General features: G+C 38.0%; 1 protein-coding gene across 1 annotated transcript; it reads left to right on the top strand.

Annotated features, from left to right (window-relative positions):
- Window positions 1–3,695: 3,695 nt before the first annotated feature.
- LOC105939384 (keratinocyte-associated transmembrane protein 2) lies at window positions 3,696–6,432 on the top strand (the record flags this gene model as incomplete). The annotated part of the gene is given in 2 exon segments (XM_036134037.1): window positions 3,696–4,432; window positions 6,226–6,432. Coding segments are annotated over 2 exon segments (872 nt in total), but the record flags the coding sequence as incomplete, so codon positions are not given.
- Window positions 6,433–14,819: the final 8,387 nt, after the last annotated feature.

Below are 14,819 nucleotides of genomic sequence, written 5' to 3'. Positions count from 1 at the left end.
TAGTAAAATAATATATATATTTTTGTTGGAACCGAGTTTAGTTTAAACCGACGCTAGCTAGCAACATTAGCTAACGTCAAATACGTCAAACAGAAATTTCCCGAACGTGGTTCTTTAGCCTTACCTTACTTCATAATCAGTCTATTAATTTCATAATGCACTTAATACAGAAGCTCATAGTGTAGTGTTCCTCTACATGAGTAGACTGTCAATAAAACTAAACGACGTAATACGTTAGATTTAAAACAAAATCTGTTAGCAGACACCATGTCAGCCCTACGAAGACGCCTTAACATGCTTGTTTTATGGAGGACAAATAAAGAGACCGAGTCCAAATGCCTGTGCTGCAAATTAACGGCCTGTTAGTGAATTATTCAAGAAAAAAACATGTGAAGTTTTCCATCTTAGAGCTGAGGAAACGAACTGCAAATGCCATCAAGAAATCATCGTCCACCTCACTGTTCAGTTAATTTAGGGTTAAGCTTTTTTATTTCATTTTCAAGTCAACCAGCTAACTAATGGATATTATCGCATAACATGTTTAATATTAGTCAAGCTAAGACTTTAAAATCAGTCAGCTTTTTTGGCCAAGATTTATTTATATTCAAGGGCTCACAGTGTACAGACATTAGGTATAAATATGTAAACTTTAGAGGAAATAAGAATAAGGACAAAAGGAGCAGTATGCACACATATATGTATGTAGAACTTATTTTATGTGAAAATGATAAAAAAGAGAGGTTGTGAAAGTGCAAATGTGCTTATTTCGTTTCATTGTGGTCTAGTGGAAGATGTGGCTAATAATTCTCCCCCACTTCTCCTGTTTATTGTAGCCAGTCATCACTTCCTGTTTTTGTCCGTGTAAGGGCCCTTTCACCTGCTGCCTGATTCAGTAGTCGGCACAGCTTGCACCCAGGCATGGATTTTTTTTATGCTGGATGCCCTTCCTGACTCAAATGGCATTTGAACGCAAGACCTGTTTTTATGCAGATCTCGGTTTGTAATCCCGCAAAAGAAATGTGAATTGGCAGACAGTGGAATTGATGACTCTCACAAGCTTCTTAAATTTGTGACTTTTAAGTTGTAAGCATGTGCACAAGCTCTTTGTTTACTTCAAGCAAAGATGAATGCTGTACTTAATTCGTCACAAAGTGGATAGTTTGGGTTAAAAAGCACGCCGATACAAACTTTTGTTTTATTTCAAGCTTTTATTTCATTGCAAAATGACAAAGATTTGTTGCACATTATGTTTGCATTTCATGCACTTCAAGCCACAAGGTTCCTGTCCAGTCTGGAGGAAAGAATACCTAGTATGGAAAATATTTTTTTCTTCCTGATTCCATTATCATCAAAATAAAATCTGTTTTTCAGGAAAACCAAAAAAGGCGTTTATCACTGGTTTGTGATCAGATGGGATTCGTTTTGCTGCGTCTCACTCTAATTGCTTTGGTTTTCCAAGCATGAGTCCAGCATCATGTCGTTTCACGATGTTTGGAACATCAACATAATAAAACCCCAAATGTCCAGAATGCTGTAGAAACTGCTGGAAAAAAATAGGGAAATGTGAGTCTGAGAAAAATGTAAAGTTTTGAAATGGGAAGTTTGTAGAAAGCTGGCAGATACTTCTTTTTCTAAGTTTCACTTTTGTGCGGCCTGATGACGTAAAAAAAAAAAGTTATGGTGCAGGGTTTTTAAAATGTTATATTCCGGTTGTGTTTATTTAACAGAACTAAAAAGGTTTGGGGAGCTGTAAGCGTAGTAGACGTTATGTGATGTAAAGATGTGATGACCAACGTTGACTTTGTGTTGTTAATGAAGATTTTAAGGGATTTCATTATGTTTTAGACTTAAACACACAGTTCAGGAGTGGGGAGAAAACATTTAATGACCATATAAGCTTTATGTTAGTGGTGTAAATGATTATCTTTCTGTGCAAGCTTTAGAAGACCTGTTTACACACCGTCTTCTCACGTGTTTTTACTCAGAGCAGCAAAACAAACAGCCTCCTGTTGGGAGATTATTTATGCCGGCTATGAATAGAGCCTTTCTTCTCCAGGGGACGTCTTACTCCACACTTAAGAGTCCCAGTGTTCTCCTCGTGTCCCGTCCCAGGCAACGCCTCCTATTCCCACAGGATGAAATAATGGCGACACTTGTTTGGTAAATGGAGTCATTGAGTCAGGAAGGCTGACAGTAGGGCGGGGCGGGCGAAACCCAGTCAGTTCTAAGCAATAGGAACAGGATTTGGAGAAGCTTGTTGTATTTAGTTAAGTTTGATGTATTAATTAGAAGCAGATCTAGCTGCCCCATTTTCTGTTTTTGAGGAATGGCACTGGGTCTATTTAGTAGGAAAGAGAAGAGGATAAAAAAAGCGTGTTTTTTAGAAGACAAATGATTTGTGGTTTACCTTATTTTTTCCAAGATTTTAAAATGACAGGGAGGCCTGTAGAAAATCAGTCCAAGGGCCCCTGAAGACTTTTTTTTTTTTTTTTTTTTTATAAAATAAATCTAAAGCTATTTTGTATATTAGTAATTCAAAATATACAGATAAAATGTTTAAGTTCATATTCATGCTCTTAAACTTAACATTTTCTGATGTTCCAGGCAATAACAGTAATGACGCAACATATCTACCGTATTTTTTTTTGGAAAATCCTTACATTTTCTCAAAAATGTATGGTGCGCCTTATAATCTTTATATATGTTTAAAGTTGTGCTTACTGACTGGTTTTATGGGGTACAAAAAATCTATCAAAATGTGTAAGTGTATTAAGTAAGCAATGGATATTCGGAGCATTACGGTACACTGTCTCACTACCTGATAGGACCCCTGAGCTGTCTGCAAGACTGCCTGACTGTAATGTCTAAACTATAATTGCATTAATGTAAGGCAGCCCTCGCTCGGAGTACATGCTAGCAACAATAAACCCAGTAAGTTAATTCAATGTAAAAGTTACGTTTATTTTGGCCTTTTGTTAGAAACAGGGCGGTGTAGTCCAACTACTCTGTCCTCCTGACAGAGACGGGTAGCTCTCCCTCTCAGGAGAGAGCTGTGAACGTGGAGGGGTGGAGTGATTTTACACACTTGGGAAGAATATTTAGTGCTCCTTTATAATCCAGTGCGGCTTATGGTCCAAAAAAAATACGGTACTACTCGTCTGACTTGATTTTGTGTCTTTTGTTTGGCGACTGGGTTCACTTTGGGGAATGCAGCCGGTTCACTTTCAGTTTTCTAATTGATGTGATCGTGTGCTGCTGTATTTCGGCCATGGCGCTAAGTGTTATGATTGTGGAGCGTAGCACAGCGAGCTTCGCTTTCTTTCAGCCCTGGAACTGGATACGGTATCACAGTTTCAATCAATATTTCATACAGGTTCTTAAAGTTAAGAACATTTTCTTCATATGTTGAGCTCAGGTGGCGCTCAGCCAGACGGTCTGTGCAACAGGACACATTTTCAAAAATGTAATCTTTATTTAACCAGATAATAGTCCCAGTGAGATCAAAACCTCCTGCAAAAAGATGACTTAGCCAAGAAAGGCAGCAGCACACATGGTAAACCAGACAACTGTAACAGAACAACCACTTAAAATAGATAAAGTGCAAGTAATTCAGGAGTTTTTGTTATGCTACCAGTATATGACATGGATATTTTTACAACCTCAACAATGTCTCTTTTTTTTATTGTCCCTCACAGTTCAGGCTGTCGTCTCCAGCGATACTAATGTGACCGCCTTGGCCTCGGTATCAGCTGACGCACAAAAGGTCGTGGATCCACAGAGTCCAGCATCTGGTCCAAATCCAAAGACCACGCCAGCAGCTGCTGCCAACAAAACTACAACCGCTAAGCCCAAAGATGACGACAAATCAACCACTCAGCCTAATCCCACGCCCAAGAGCAAGAAGGATCCTGCTGTCGCAATAAAGGGGTCACCTGTCCCGTCACCTTCAAGTTCTGGGGCCAAAGTGACTGCAGAGGCGGATTCAGCACAGGCGACCACTGCTGCTCCGGCAGAGGCCCCTACTTCAAAATCTGCTCCAGAAAAGCCCCCCTCCTCTTCCTCCTCCGCCGCCGAAGTGGCCAAACCAACAGCCGCCGCAGCAAACCCACCCACAGAGGAAAGCACTGAGCCGCTGCAGGGTACAGATAAGCAACCCGCAACGACTCCCTCTTCCAACGACAGCAAATATCCGGAGGATGAAGAGGATGATGAAGAGGATGATGAATACATGGACAATGTAGGCACTTTGGAAAATGGTACTGATGGAGACGGAGACGATAAAGGCCTAATCAACCCCAAACAGGAGGTTAAAGAGGTCGATGAAGTTCAACCAGGCAACCCCGAAGAGCAGGACTCCCACTTCTTCTTTCACCTGGTGATCCTGGCCTTCCTGGTGGCCATCGTCTACATTACCTATCACAACAAGAGGAAGGTGAGTTTCACCGTGGCAATCAGGGGTCGATCATCTGTGCCAAGGTCCACCGGGGTTTGAAAAAGTTAAAAAAACAAACTGGTTTAAAATCGTTTTTCCTAAGGTGCACACTGTGGGCGAGCTGGCTGAAAGATGCTACTAAGCCTTTCTCTTGTAAAATACAAATTAGGCTCTTTGGAAATATTTCTGGCTGGGATGTTGTTTCTTTTTCTTGGAGTGGAGACCGAACATGCCAGCGTTTCTCATTTGTCTGTGGTTTTCAGTTAAGAAAAATTAACAGCACCCTAATTGACCTTAATGGAACTTTTTATTGATCCAGAAAGAGAAGAAACTGTTCTTAACAAAATGGACCCAATTATAAGCTCTTAGTAGGTTACTAGAGATTTACCCAAAATAATTCCCCAGATTTTTTTGGGTCTTTGTTCAAATAATGGGAAAATAAATCAGTTATAAGACCAATTACACACCTTTAACATTTTTAACTAACCTAAACTTTTGCTGTTAATTTAAAACATTACAGTGTCCCAGGTAACTGACTGGTGTATTTCTTTAAAGCCTGGAATCTAAAATGATTATAGCAATATAAGTTCATCCTTGTGAATGTGAATTGTCATATTTTAAGTACGGTAGGTGTCATATATAGACAATATAACAAATATCTTAATATATCTGTTAAAGAAGAAAACATAATGCACCATTATTTGGGACAAAGAGCCTTTCTAACACTGTTCTAATCAGCTTTGCTAGTCTGTAAGGCAGAATTGACCATTTAAAGATAGTTTTTTTTTTGCTGTTATTCCAATATAAAGTGCATGGTGCAAACAGTCTAGGCGTTCTCAAAACAATAACATTTTAAAAGCACTCAGATAATATTCACTACTTTCCACCTGATTCATATGTAACAATGTGGAAATTCATCAATTACCACTTTGTCAGCGTATGTTGCCGTTATTGTTGGTAGCCGTAATAGTTGTAAAAAAAATTTCATCTCATAACAATAATAATAATAACGATAATAATAATAATAATAATACTAATACATTGCATTTGTGATGCACTTTATATTTATGCAAATCCCAAAGTAATACATAGTAGAACAGGTAAATAATATCAGTTTATACCCAGATAATGTTTTATTTGGGAGGGATAGACCACCATGAAGTCTGCTATGCAAAGATATCGGGCACCAGGAGGCGCCCAAGGACCTTATGTGGTGCCCACAACCCGCCAGCGAGCTGCATTTAAAATGCTTTTTTATTCAGTTGCTCTTCTTTTTAATCATATTTGTATTTACATAGATTTTAAAAAGCCAAAAGCATTAAAACATTTATATTACGTGAAGTTAATGTGAGCTTGGACACTTTCGTTTCAAAGGTCAGTACAGGTAGCCCTTCATATAACTCGATACCCATGAAGTAGCTCTGTTTCAGAAAGGTTGGAGAGCCCTGATCTAATCCGTCTCTATCCAAGATCGCCACATCACGCAGCCACCGTTTAAGAAAAAAAGTGGATTTAAAATAGATTGCCCTGCTTCATACCGTTGTCACAAATATGTACAAGCAATGACTTTCCTTTCTCTGTTGCATCTTTAAAGAGAGGTTCGTGTTGCATGTCGTGCTTCTCTTAGTAAATCTGGATTTTAATGCGTAATTAAGGATTCCAGTCGTAAAGTCCTTTCATCTTCTCTGTGGACCAGGAAATAATTGTATTGATTAGTACAATGTGCACCAAACAGATTAGCATTTTACCCATCATCTGCTCCCTGCTTTATAATTGTTTTTTGTTTGTTTAAGATCTTCCTGCTGGTTCAGAGCCGACGCTGGAAGGACGGTTTATGTTCTCGCAACAACGTGGAGTACCGCCGCCTGGACCAGAACGTCAACGAGGCCATGCCGTCCCTCAAGATGACCAAAGACTACATTTTCTGATTGACGCTCCTATAAACTTGTTGCATGTCCAGACCGGCACAGAGATTTGGTTCTCCTTTTTTTTTTTTTCTTCTTTAAATCACGTTCTACTTTACTGCAGGGGGAATAATTTACATATTTTGATGTAGAATTATGTTGAGGCCTTTTTTTTGGGGGGGGGGGGGGTGTTTTTATTTTATTGTTTTTTGGTTTTGTAATTGTATGACCTAATTCTTTTTTTTTTTTTTAAGTTTGATTTTATTTTTTTGTCTATTTAAGGTTTGCTGCTCTTGCAGTTTATTTTATTAATCCTCAAAGTTAGAATGGAACCGATAAGAGGACATAACCTTTAGCTCCTAATTGCATTCCTGATTATTATTCCTATATTATTTTCAGCTAAAAAGAAATGTCAGCAGTTGAACCGAGCTAAATATTGGCACACAAAGCACTTTGTGTCATGAATACATTTATGTAGAAAACGTCAACCTAGCAGAGCAGCCATGTAAAATAAGCTGAAACTAGCACCTATTTGTAAAACTCTTCACTCGTCCACCTTAATTGCGGCTTGTAGGTGAAACAAGGAAAATATTAACTACTGAACTCTTGACGTTTTTCTTTCAAGCTGGACAGATGATTTTAAAACGCTTTTTTTTTTTTTTTGAGCTGAAAAATACAGTTTGCACAATATTGCAACTTTTGTCTTGGAAATTGTTTCTTTACTAACCAGGTTTTTCAAATGGTTTCAGAAAATGCGCAGTGGCCTCCTTATAATATATCTAAGGTTTATGGATGTAATATTTGTAGGACGTTTAAAGATGCACATAAGGAATCTGATCAGGTGAAGGATTATTTTGTTTATTTTAATGCCGAATGGTGTGCATAGAAAGGAATGTAATTTATTGGGAAATAATCATTTATTGGCAGGTCTCTCAGTTTGTCTTGATCGCTTTATGTATAAGCTAGCGGGTACCTCCTCTACGTTTACTGCCCAGATTTTGCTGTGCAGATGTTCTGTGGCCGGCCTTCTGCTTTATGGCTTCGGTGAAGCCTTCGTCAGCACATCGCCATTGATGCAAGATGTGATCGCACCGTTCTCTTTTACTTGAGCAGAGCTCCGGTTGGATTCAGTGACTGGGGTGTTGGTCACTTGTCTGAAGGCTTTCACCCTTTTATCCTTTCTACAACCTGTTTTTGGAAAATGTGCAAGAAAACATGAAAATACACAGATTTTTTTTCTTTTCTGTTTTACATTCGCTTTTCTTCCTTATTCTTCGTCACAACCAGCTGTTGCCATTACATGCCTTTTCTGTTAAATTTCCATGTGAATCTGTGTCAGTGTGCTGATGGCCTTTGTTGGACGTTTTTACCTCTGTTGTGTTTTACTTGCAAGGTCTAATGTGAATTAGTAGAATTGCACTGCTGGCCAGACACGCTAGTAAGAATATGATCAACACTGCTATTGCAATCAACAATACATACTGTCCAATCCTTTTCTCAATAAAGCACAAATTATATAAATCTTCCCTTTTGCTTTTTTCTTTGGTGCAGCAGAGCAATTGATATGCTGGAATTACCCTCTGGATTTATTTTTATCGAAAACATCTGTTCTATTATAGTATTTCAATTATTCCTTGAATTCAGATAAAAAAAAAAAAAAAAAAAAAAGACGTCCCATTATATTTGCTTTATATTAAACCGGTACATCTCAATAAATTAGAATATCACTGGAAAGTTGATTTTTAATCATTTAAAAAAGTGAAACCTTTATAGATTCATTGATATGTTTCAAGTACTGTACTTTGGTGCATATGCCTTTCAGCTAATGAACACATTTACTTTTCTCAAATATTGAATATTGCTTCAGATCACAGATATTTTTTTTTTTTTTAACGGATTTTTACAGAAATTTACTCCTGAATCACATATGATGTCACAGGTGTTTAGCCGTCAGGTAAGGAGAAAAAGGGCTAGATTGTTCCTCAGTAACTCAAAATCTTTCAGATAAGCAGAAGTTTTTCCTTTGGTTTGGTGATTGTGTTCCTAAAATCTGGAAACGGCGAAGAGAGGCACAGTCCAATTTTTAATGTCACGTCAAGTGTCTCCCATGCCACCCAGTGTTGGTCCAAAGTCAGCTGTTTAAGGAGATTTCAGGGCACCTCATGCTTCACAATCTACTCAATGCTGTGGTCACGTGTTATGTATCTTTTTCTTCTGCTAAACTTTTAATTAAAATACAGCACTTTGTAAACATCCAGTTTTTTCATAAATGATTTTGCAGCTTTGTCTGCTGGACACGTGTCAAGTCAGCAGTTTTCTCCATGATTGTGTAGTCACAACTCATAACATTTCTGTTTTTAGAAATCCTTTATCGGTTTGATGTAATATTCTTTTTTTTTTTTTTTTGTTAAATTAATTTGAGCTGTAATCCACAATCTTAAACATTTACAGAAAGAAGCCCTCGAAATACATCGCTGTGTGATTAATGTACAATTCTCCTCATTGTTCTGTTTTAAACTACTAGAAAAATTACCTGTTATGGCATTCTAAATTATTGCACCATTCTAAAAGAGATTTATTGCATGTTGACAGAAACGAGGCAGAGTAAACCTTAACTTGCTGGTATTAAACTGAAGAAAATACACCTTGATTAATAAAAGTTGCTTAAAAACATAAATTGAGCATCATCGTCAGCAACGTGTCCAGTCTGTAGCAAAGGTGTATGAGCAGCTGCAGTCTAAAACCCAACCACAAGGAGGCAGTATGCACACACACATGTGGTTGGTTCTACAATGAAAGCTATGGTTTTCACTTATCTTTTTTTTTTTGTAATGTTCTTTATCAATTGAAAAAGAAAGAGGAATTGTAGTGGTTGCGTCTCTACATTTGTATCGGTGGCCAAAAAAATATTTGTAATTGTTTTTATTTTTTTACAATTTTACCAAGGAAATCTTAGAAAATTACTAATTTTGCTGTTGAAGTTCGGCGCAAACAGTATGTTTTGACAAACACCAAAAGGAGGACAAGCTGGTTTTTGTGCCTTTGCTGTTTGAAGGCACATATTACACTTAATAACTCTAATGTCGGATTTCTGGACAGTAAAAAAAAAGTCGATGTTTACTGTTGCATATTTTGAAGCATCCAAACAACAGACAAAAAAATCCAAAATGTGATGTATTGTTTCTTTTTGTGCTAAATGTCTAGCTTTGATGAATGGCTGCCACAGACTGTTCCTGGAGCTGAATTAGTTTTAATGTACCACAGACCTGCACTGAAACATATTGCCTGGTCAGATTCTAACAAAGCCCTCCTAAATCATCCAACTTTGATGTGAATTGTTGCTGCAAACAACAGAGGATATGCACACAGACCTCACTTGTGCATTGTTGAAATTGCACCCAACAGTTAAGTGCACAATTTTTTCAAAGAGGTGCAATTTCACTTAAAAGTACTTAAAGTGTTGGCAATTCAATTTGAAAAACACAAAAAAACATGCATATTTCCATTTCAGAGCAATCAATGAAACCTAAACGTGCGCAGGAAGCCATTTGTAAAACATGTCTGTTTGTCTGCTGCCTTTAAAAGTTCAGCAGACAAATGGAGAGGATTCAAAACGATGTGACGGAAATGGGCCGACGAATGATATTTTCAAGTGTCACAATTATGCAGTGAAACATTGTTTTCAGTAATTCTTTTGATTTCCATCGATTAAGAGTACCTGAGAAAGACAAGAGCCTTGCAAAAATATTCTCACCCCTTCAACTTCCACATTTTTCTCTTGTTACAACAACAACAAAAAAAAAAACCTGATCTGTTTCAGTTTTTTATTTTTATGATGGACCAGCAAAAAAAGTAGCATGTGATTTTAAAGTAGGAGGAAAACGCTATACAGAGGTTTTAACATTTCCAACAAATATAGAGCTGGGAAATGTACCACAGCTGTGTGAGACCCCCTGTGTGGCACCAGTGTGGACATCTGAAGGACCTCTGCAGCTGCAGGCCAGTGACCTCGCATCTGATGAAGACCTTTGAGAGGTTGGTCCTCCACATTCTTCGCCCCTGAGCTCTTTGGTGGATCCGCTGCGGTTTGACTACCAGCCTGACATAGAGGTGGATGATGCCATCATCTACATCCTGCACCGAGCTCTGACCTGCCTGCAGAAGCCTGGAAGCACTGTGAGGATCATTTTCTGTACTTTCTCCAGTCCTTCTAACACCATCCAGTGACCAACGCCCATCCTAGTGGACACTGGACTACCTCTCTGGCCTCCCACAGTATGTCAGAACACTTCTATATGTGAACATCCTCTGTCTGTGTTAATCTATATAATCTGGATCCCTAAGGGAATTAAGTTACTGATATAATTGAACTTTTCAATAATATTCAAATTTATTGATGACCAGTGACTAAATTATTTATAAATGTAAATCAAGCTCAATCCAAATGGATCTCTGAAAATACATTTCCAGGTCTTGGCACAGATTCTCAGTTGAATTTAGGTATGGACAGGAGGACTTTGACTGGGCCACTTTAACTTATGAGTGCGTTTTGACTTAAATAATTCCACTCTAGCTCTGGCTGCGTGTTTTTGGGTCATTGTTCTGATTGAAAATGACCCTCCACGTGGGTCTGAAGCCTTTTTCGGCCTCTGACAGGTTTTCACACCTGAGTTACCTTGGATTTATCTCCATTCGCCTTCCCATCAACTCTTACTAAGCTTCACTGGCCCTGCTTCTCACAGCATGATGCTGCCTCTACCATATTTACACATAATGTTAGTTTTACATCACATGGTGTTCTGCTGTTGTTTTACCAGAGGAACTTCTCTCCACATGTTTGTCGTGTCGTCTAAGTGGCTTGTGACAAACTAACAATTGGACTTTTTTTTTTTTTTTGACCAATGACTTCCTATTTGTCACCCTCCCATGAAGGTAAAATTAAGTTTTTAACTGTCAACAGATTCTCCCACCTGAGCGGTGGATCTGAGCAGCTCCTCCAGAGTTACAGTCGTCTTTTTGAATGGTTCTCTGATAAATGCTTTGCTTGCGTGGCCTTTTCATTTAGGTGGAAAGGGTTAGATGACTTTTTAAGTCGACTGGTGGCACCGGAGCGTCAGAACATGACGGCAGAAAAATCTCTAGATTTTGATTTGTATAAAACATTGAAAACTGTACATCAGTTTTCTTCCACCTCACAGTTATGCGCTAAATGTTGTTGTTGTGTTACTAAAATCCTGATAGAGTACATTAAGTTTGAGGTTGTAGCGGGACAAAATATTACACAGTTCAAGGTGCATGAATACGTTTTCAGGCCACTTGAGAGCTTGTGGATTTCCTCACATAAATTGCTCACTTTAGATCCTTCCACAAAAGTTATTTTACTTTATTTGAGACTTATTTTTAATTCTAAAACAACTTTAGCCCTCGTTGACCTTTAATTGACAAAAAAGCGTGACACGGTTGCTGTATTACCACAATGTTTGTTAGTTAATCACCCATTCACAGACACACATAGGCTTGAATTACATCTCCTAGTTACACAGTCTATAGTTGTTTAACTAGGAGTTACAATTTAGGTGTATTTGGCTGTGTTGCTTTGCTGTCTTTTGTAAGAATAATAAAAAAATAAGACATTTCAGATCACATTCATGCACCAACATGAAATCCAAAGGGTTCATCGGCAAGCATACTTGTTAGGTGAAGTTATAGCTCACTTCCAATCTACTTTTTATTTGAAAATAGTGCTGGTTTGCGAAAGGTCACGTTTTCTTCTGCTGAACTTGGAACTCCTCCAACACAATTAAAACCATAATGAAGGTGCATGAAATGTCACACCTGCAAAAGGAAAAAGCAGAAAGAGGCAGACTCTCTGCAGGTAAGGAATCCCCTTAGAGGATATCTGTACTGTCATGTTATGTTGGGAGATGAAGGCAAATGAAATCTACCCGCCAGAAACTCTCACAAGTACCTTTTTATCTGATTATCCAAAGGCATCAGAAACATCTTTTGCAGCTTTTATTAAAAAAAGGAAAAAATATTAAGAACATGCTTGAGCTGATGCTGCTGAAACACAAACTCACTAAGTTGTTTACTACACCCCTGCTGTTATTTGCACAGTTTTTCATTTTCTGGTAAATGGTCTGTTGCTATTGCATACATAGAGCACAGTACTATCATACTCTGGTACTTTTTCAGTACCAGAATATGATAGTTTTAATAACTGTACAGTTTTTTTTTCTCATTTAGTAACTTTTACCTTATTGTACAGTCTCTTACTCTCTCCTTTTGTCTATTATTGCCATCTTTATGCACATCTGCATGCTTCCATTTGGCTGTCCCTTTGCTGCTGATAAATATGAATTTCCCACCTAAGGGACATTAAAGTATAACTCTTAAAGTATAACTGTTCAGTTCTATTGCAAACAAACTATCTGTATAAATGGGCCTCTAATTCTGCAGTTAAATTCCCCGACACACTCACAAAAGCAAAGTTAACCTACAGCAGTCTTTACATATAAGGTAAAAAAATATACTGTAAACATATACTGGTTTAGGCAAATAAATGACTTGATGAAACTGTTCATTCAATTTTGCCCATAAATTACGTGTTTAAAAAAAATAACTTGAAGAGGCTGATTATTTGCTTTATCTGCTCGTCTTTGTCCCCTTTCAAGGGGATAATTAAATATCTAATACCTCCCCATGTTGCAGATTATCCTCCGCTAACAGGCATGTCAAATCCTCCAAAACTGCTTAATTAATTACAGTAAAACTATCTTGAGAGTGTGCTTTATTATGATAGTATTACATGTGGATGGAAATCCTGCTAATCAAGCTACCGTCTCAGTATGTTATCTATTAAAGCAGGCAGATTTACCGTCTAACAAGTATTCGGTTTAATCAGAAAAAGCGGAGGAACATCCCTGGTGTTCCTAGCTTGATGAAAATACCTCACCAGACTGGAAGACATTTTTTTACAAATCAAATTACTTCTGTGTAACTGCCCATCAAGGACTGTCCCGTGATATTGACCAATGAGTTCTCTGTTTAATGAGTCCTGTGTTTTTCAGCGTTTGCAGGATTAGATGGGCTCACTAGCACAACCAGTTTCAGCAGGTATCCTGACTTTTTGAACGTTGATACACTGAGCTGCAGGAGACCTGGGGGATGTAGCAGATAAAACTGTTGGGTCGAGGTCGAAGCTCATCAAAGTACACGCAGTTGTGATCGGATGATGTGGCCTGGCGTATCAGAGGGAGAGGTCACAGGGAGCCCAAACACTGCTGAGGTTTGCATCAGCCTCCTGCACCTCACATACTGTTAGGCCCAGCTGTGGAAATTGGAAAGGATCGACGGTATCTGCTCTTCATGTGGATCTCTTAAATGTGTGTGATACAGCAACATGATCATTTTAAATGGGTAATCTTGGTGTCTCCTGGTAGTAACTCAGTAATAAAGAAGTTATAGTATGCAGCTGCAAGCATTGGATGTGTTTTCAGGAACATCTGGACATTTAAGTTTGTGCAATACTTTCTCAACTTAGCATCTTAATTTCATTTAATGTAGATGCATAAAATACATCTTTTTTAAACTAAAACTAAGAAAAAGTAGAAAATTATTTTCTGTTTTGAACTTGCCGCTGGGCTCTGTTGCCTGGATCTGACGGCTGCAGCTGTTACAGCACACTGAAATGTTTTTTTTTTTTTGGCCATGCAGATGTATACACAAGTACACCCTTCATTATTCAGGCCAAGGCTGTTGTAAAGGCCCTCTTTGGAGCCGTAGATTGAGCTAAAAATAATCTGTTTATTCAAAAAGAGCTTATTTCTGTTAAAATGCGATGTTTATGAAGCTGTTATCAGTGGCAGTTCTCGCATGAACGGTGCCCTAGGCAAGCCCCTTCATCTGCGATCAAGAAGGTGACAAGAGATTTAATTAGTCCTCTTGTATTTTGTTTCGAAAACTGTTTCACAAGCCCAGACACATTTGAAGAATCTGGGTTGAGTGTAGAGTTATATAACCCATCTTCGACCTGGTCATAGTATGTTGTTGTGGTCATGCTTGTCTTAATCTGAGGTTATCTGCTGACAAACAGACATGTTTCAAAGGATCTGTTTTTAGCAATGCACTTTGAACTGCTGTCTTTAAAAAAAAAACTGTGACGTGAGCCTTTAATTTAGGACAGACTCAAATGTTGCGTTTAGATTTTTTTCTCAGAGAGCAGAGAACATCACAGAACAAAATATCTCATACATACGAGTAATATCAAAAGAGGAATAATGATACATTAATAAAAAACAACCTACAAAATTCCAAATTATTATGATACTCAAGTATTGTATAATATAAAACATTAGCATTTATGAAATACATATATGAATATTTTCTTTGATTTCGTGCTTGGCAAGAACAGTTCAAAACAAGATTGTCTGTTTAAATGCCACAAATGAAATCTCCAATTTTAATGGAATTATTGTTTTCTG

Source organism: Fundulus heteroclitus, unplaced genomic scaffold (genome assembly GCF_011125445.2).
Source record: "Fundulus heteroclitus isolate FHET01 unplaced genomic scaffold, MU-UCD_Fhet_4.1 scaffold_72, whole genome shotgun sequence".
Classification (NCBI taxonomy): domain Eukaryota; kingdom Metazoa; phylum Chordata; class Actinopteri; order Cyprinodontiformes; family Fundulidae; genus Fundulus; species Fundulus heteroclitus.
Note: the sequence above shows the minus strand (reverse complement) of the source record. Positions and strands in the feature narration are given on the sequence as shown.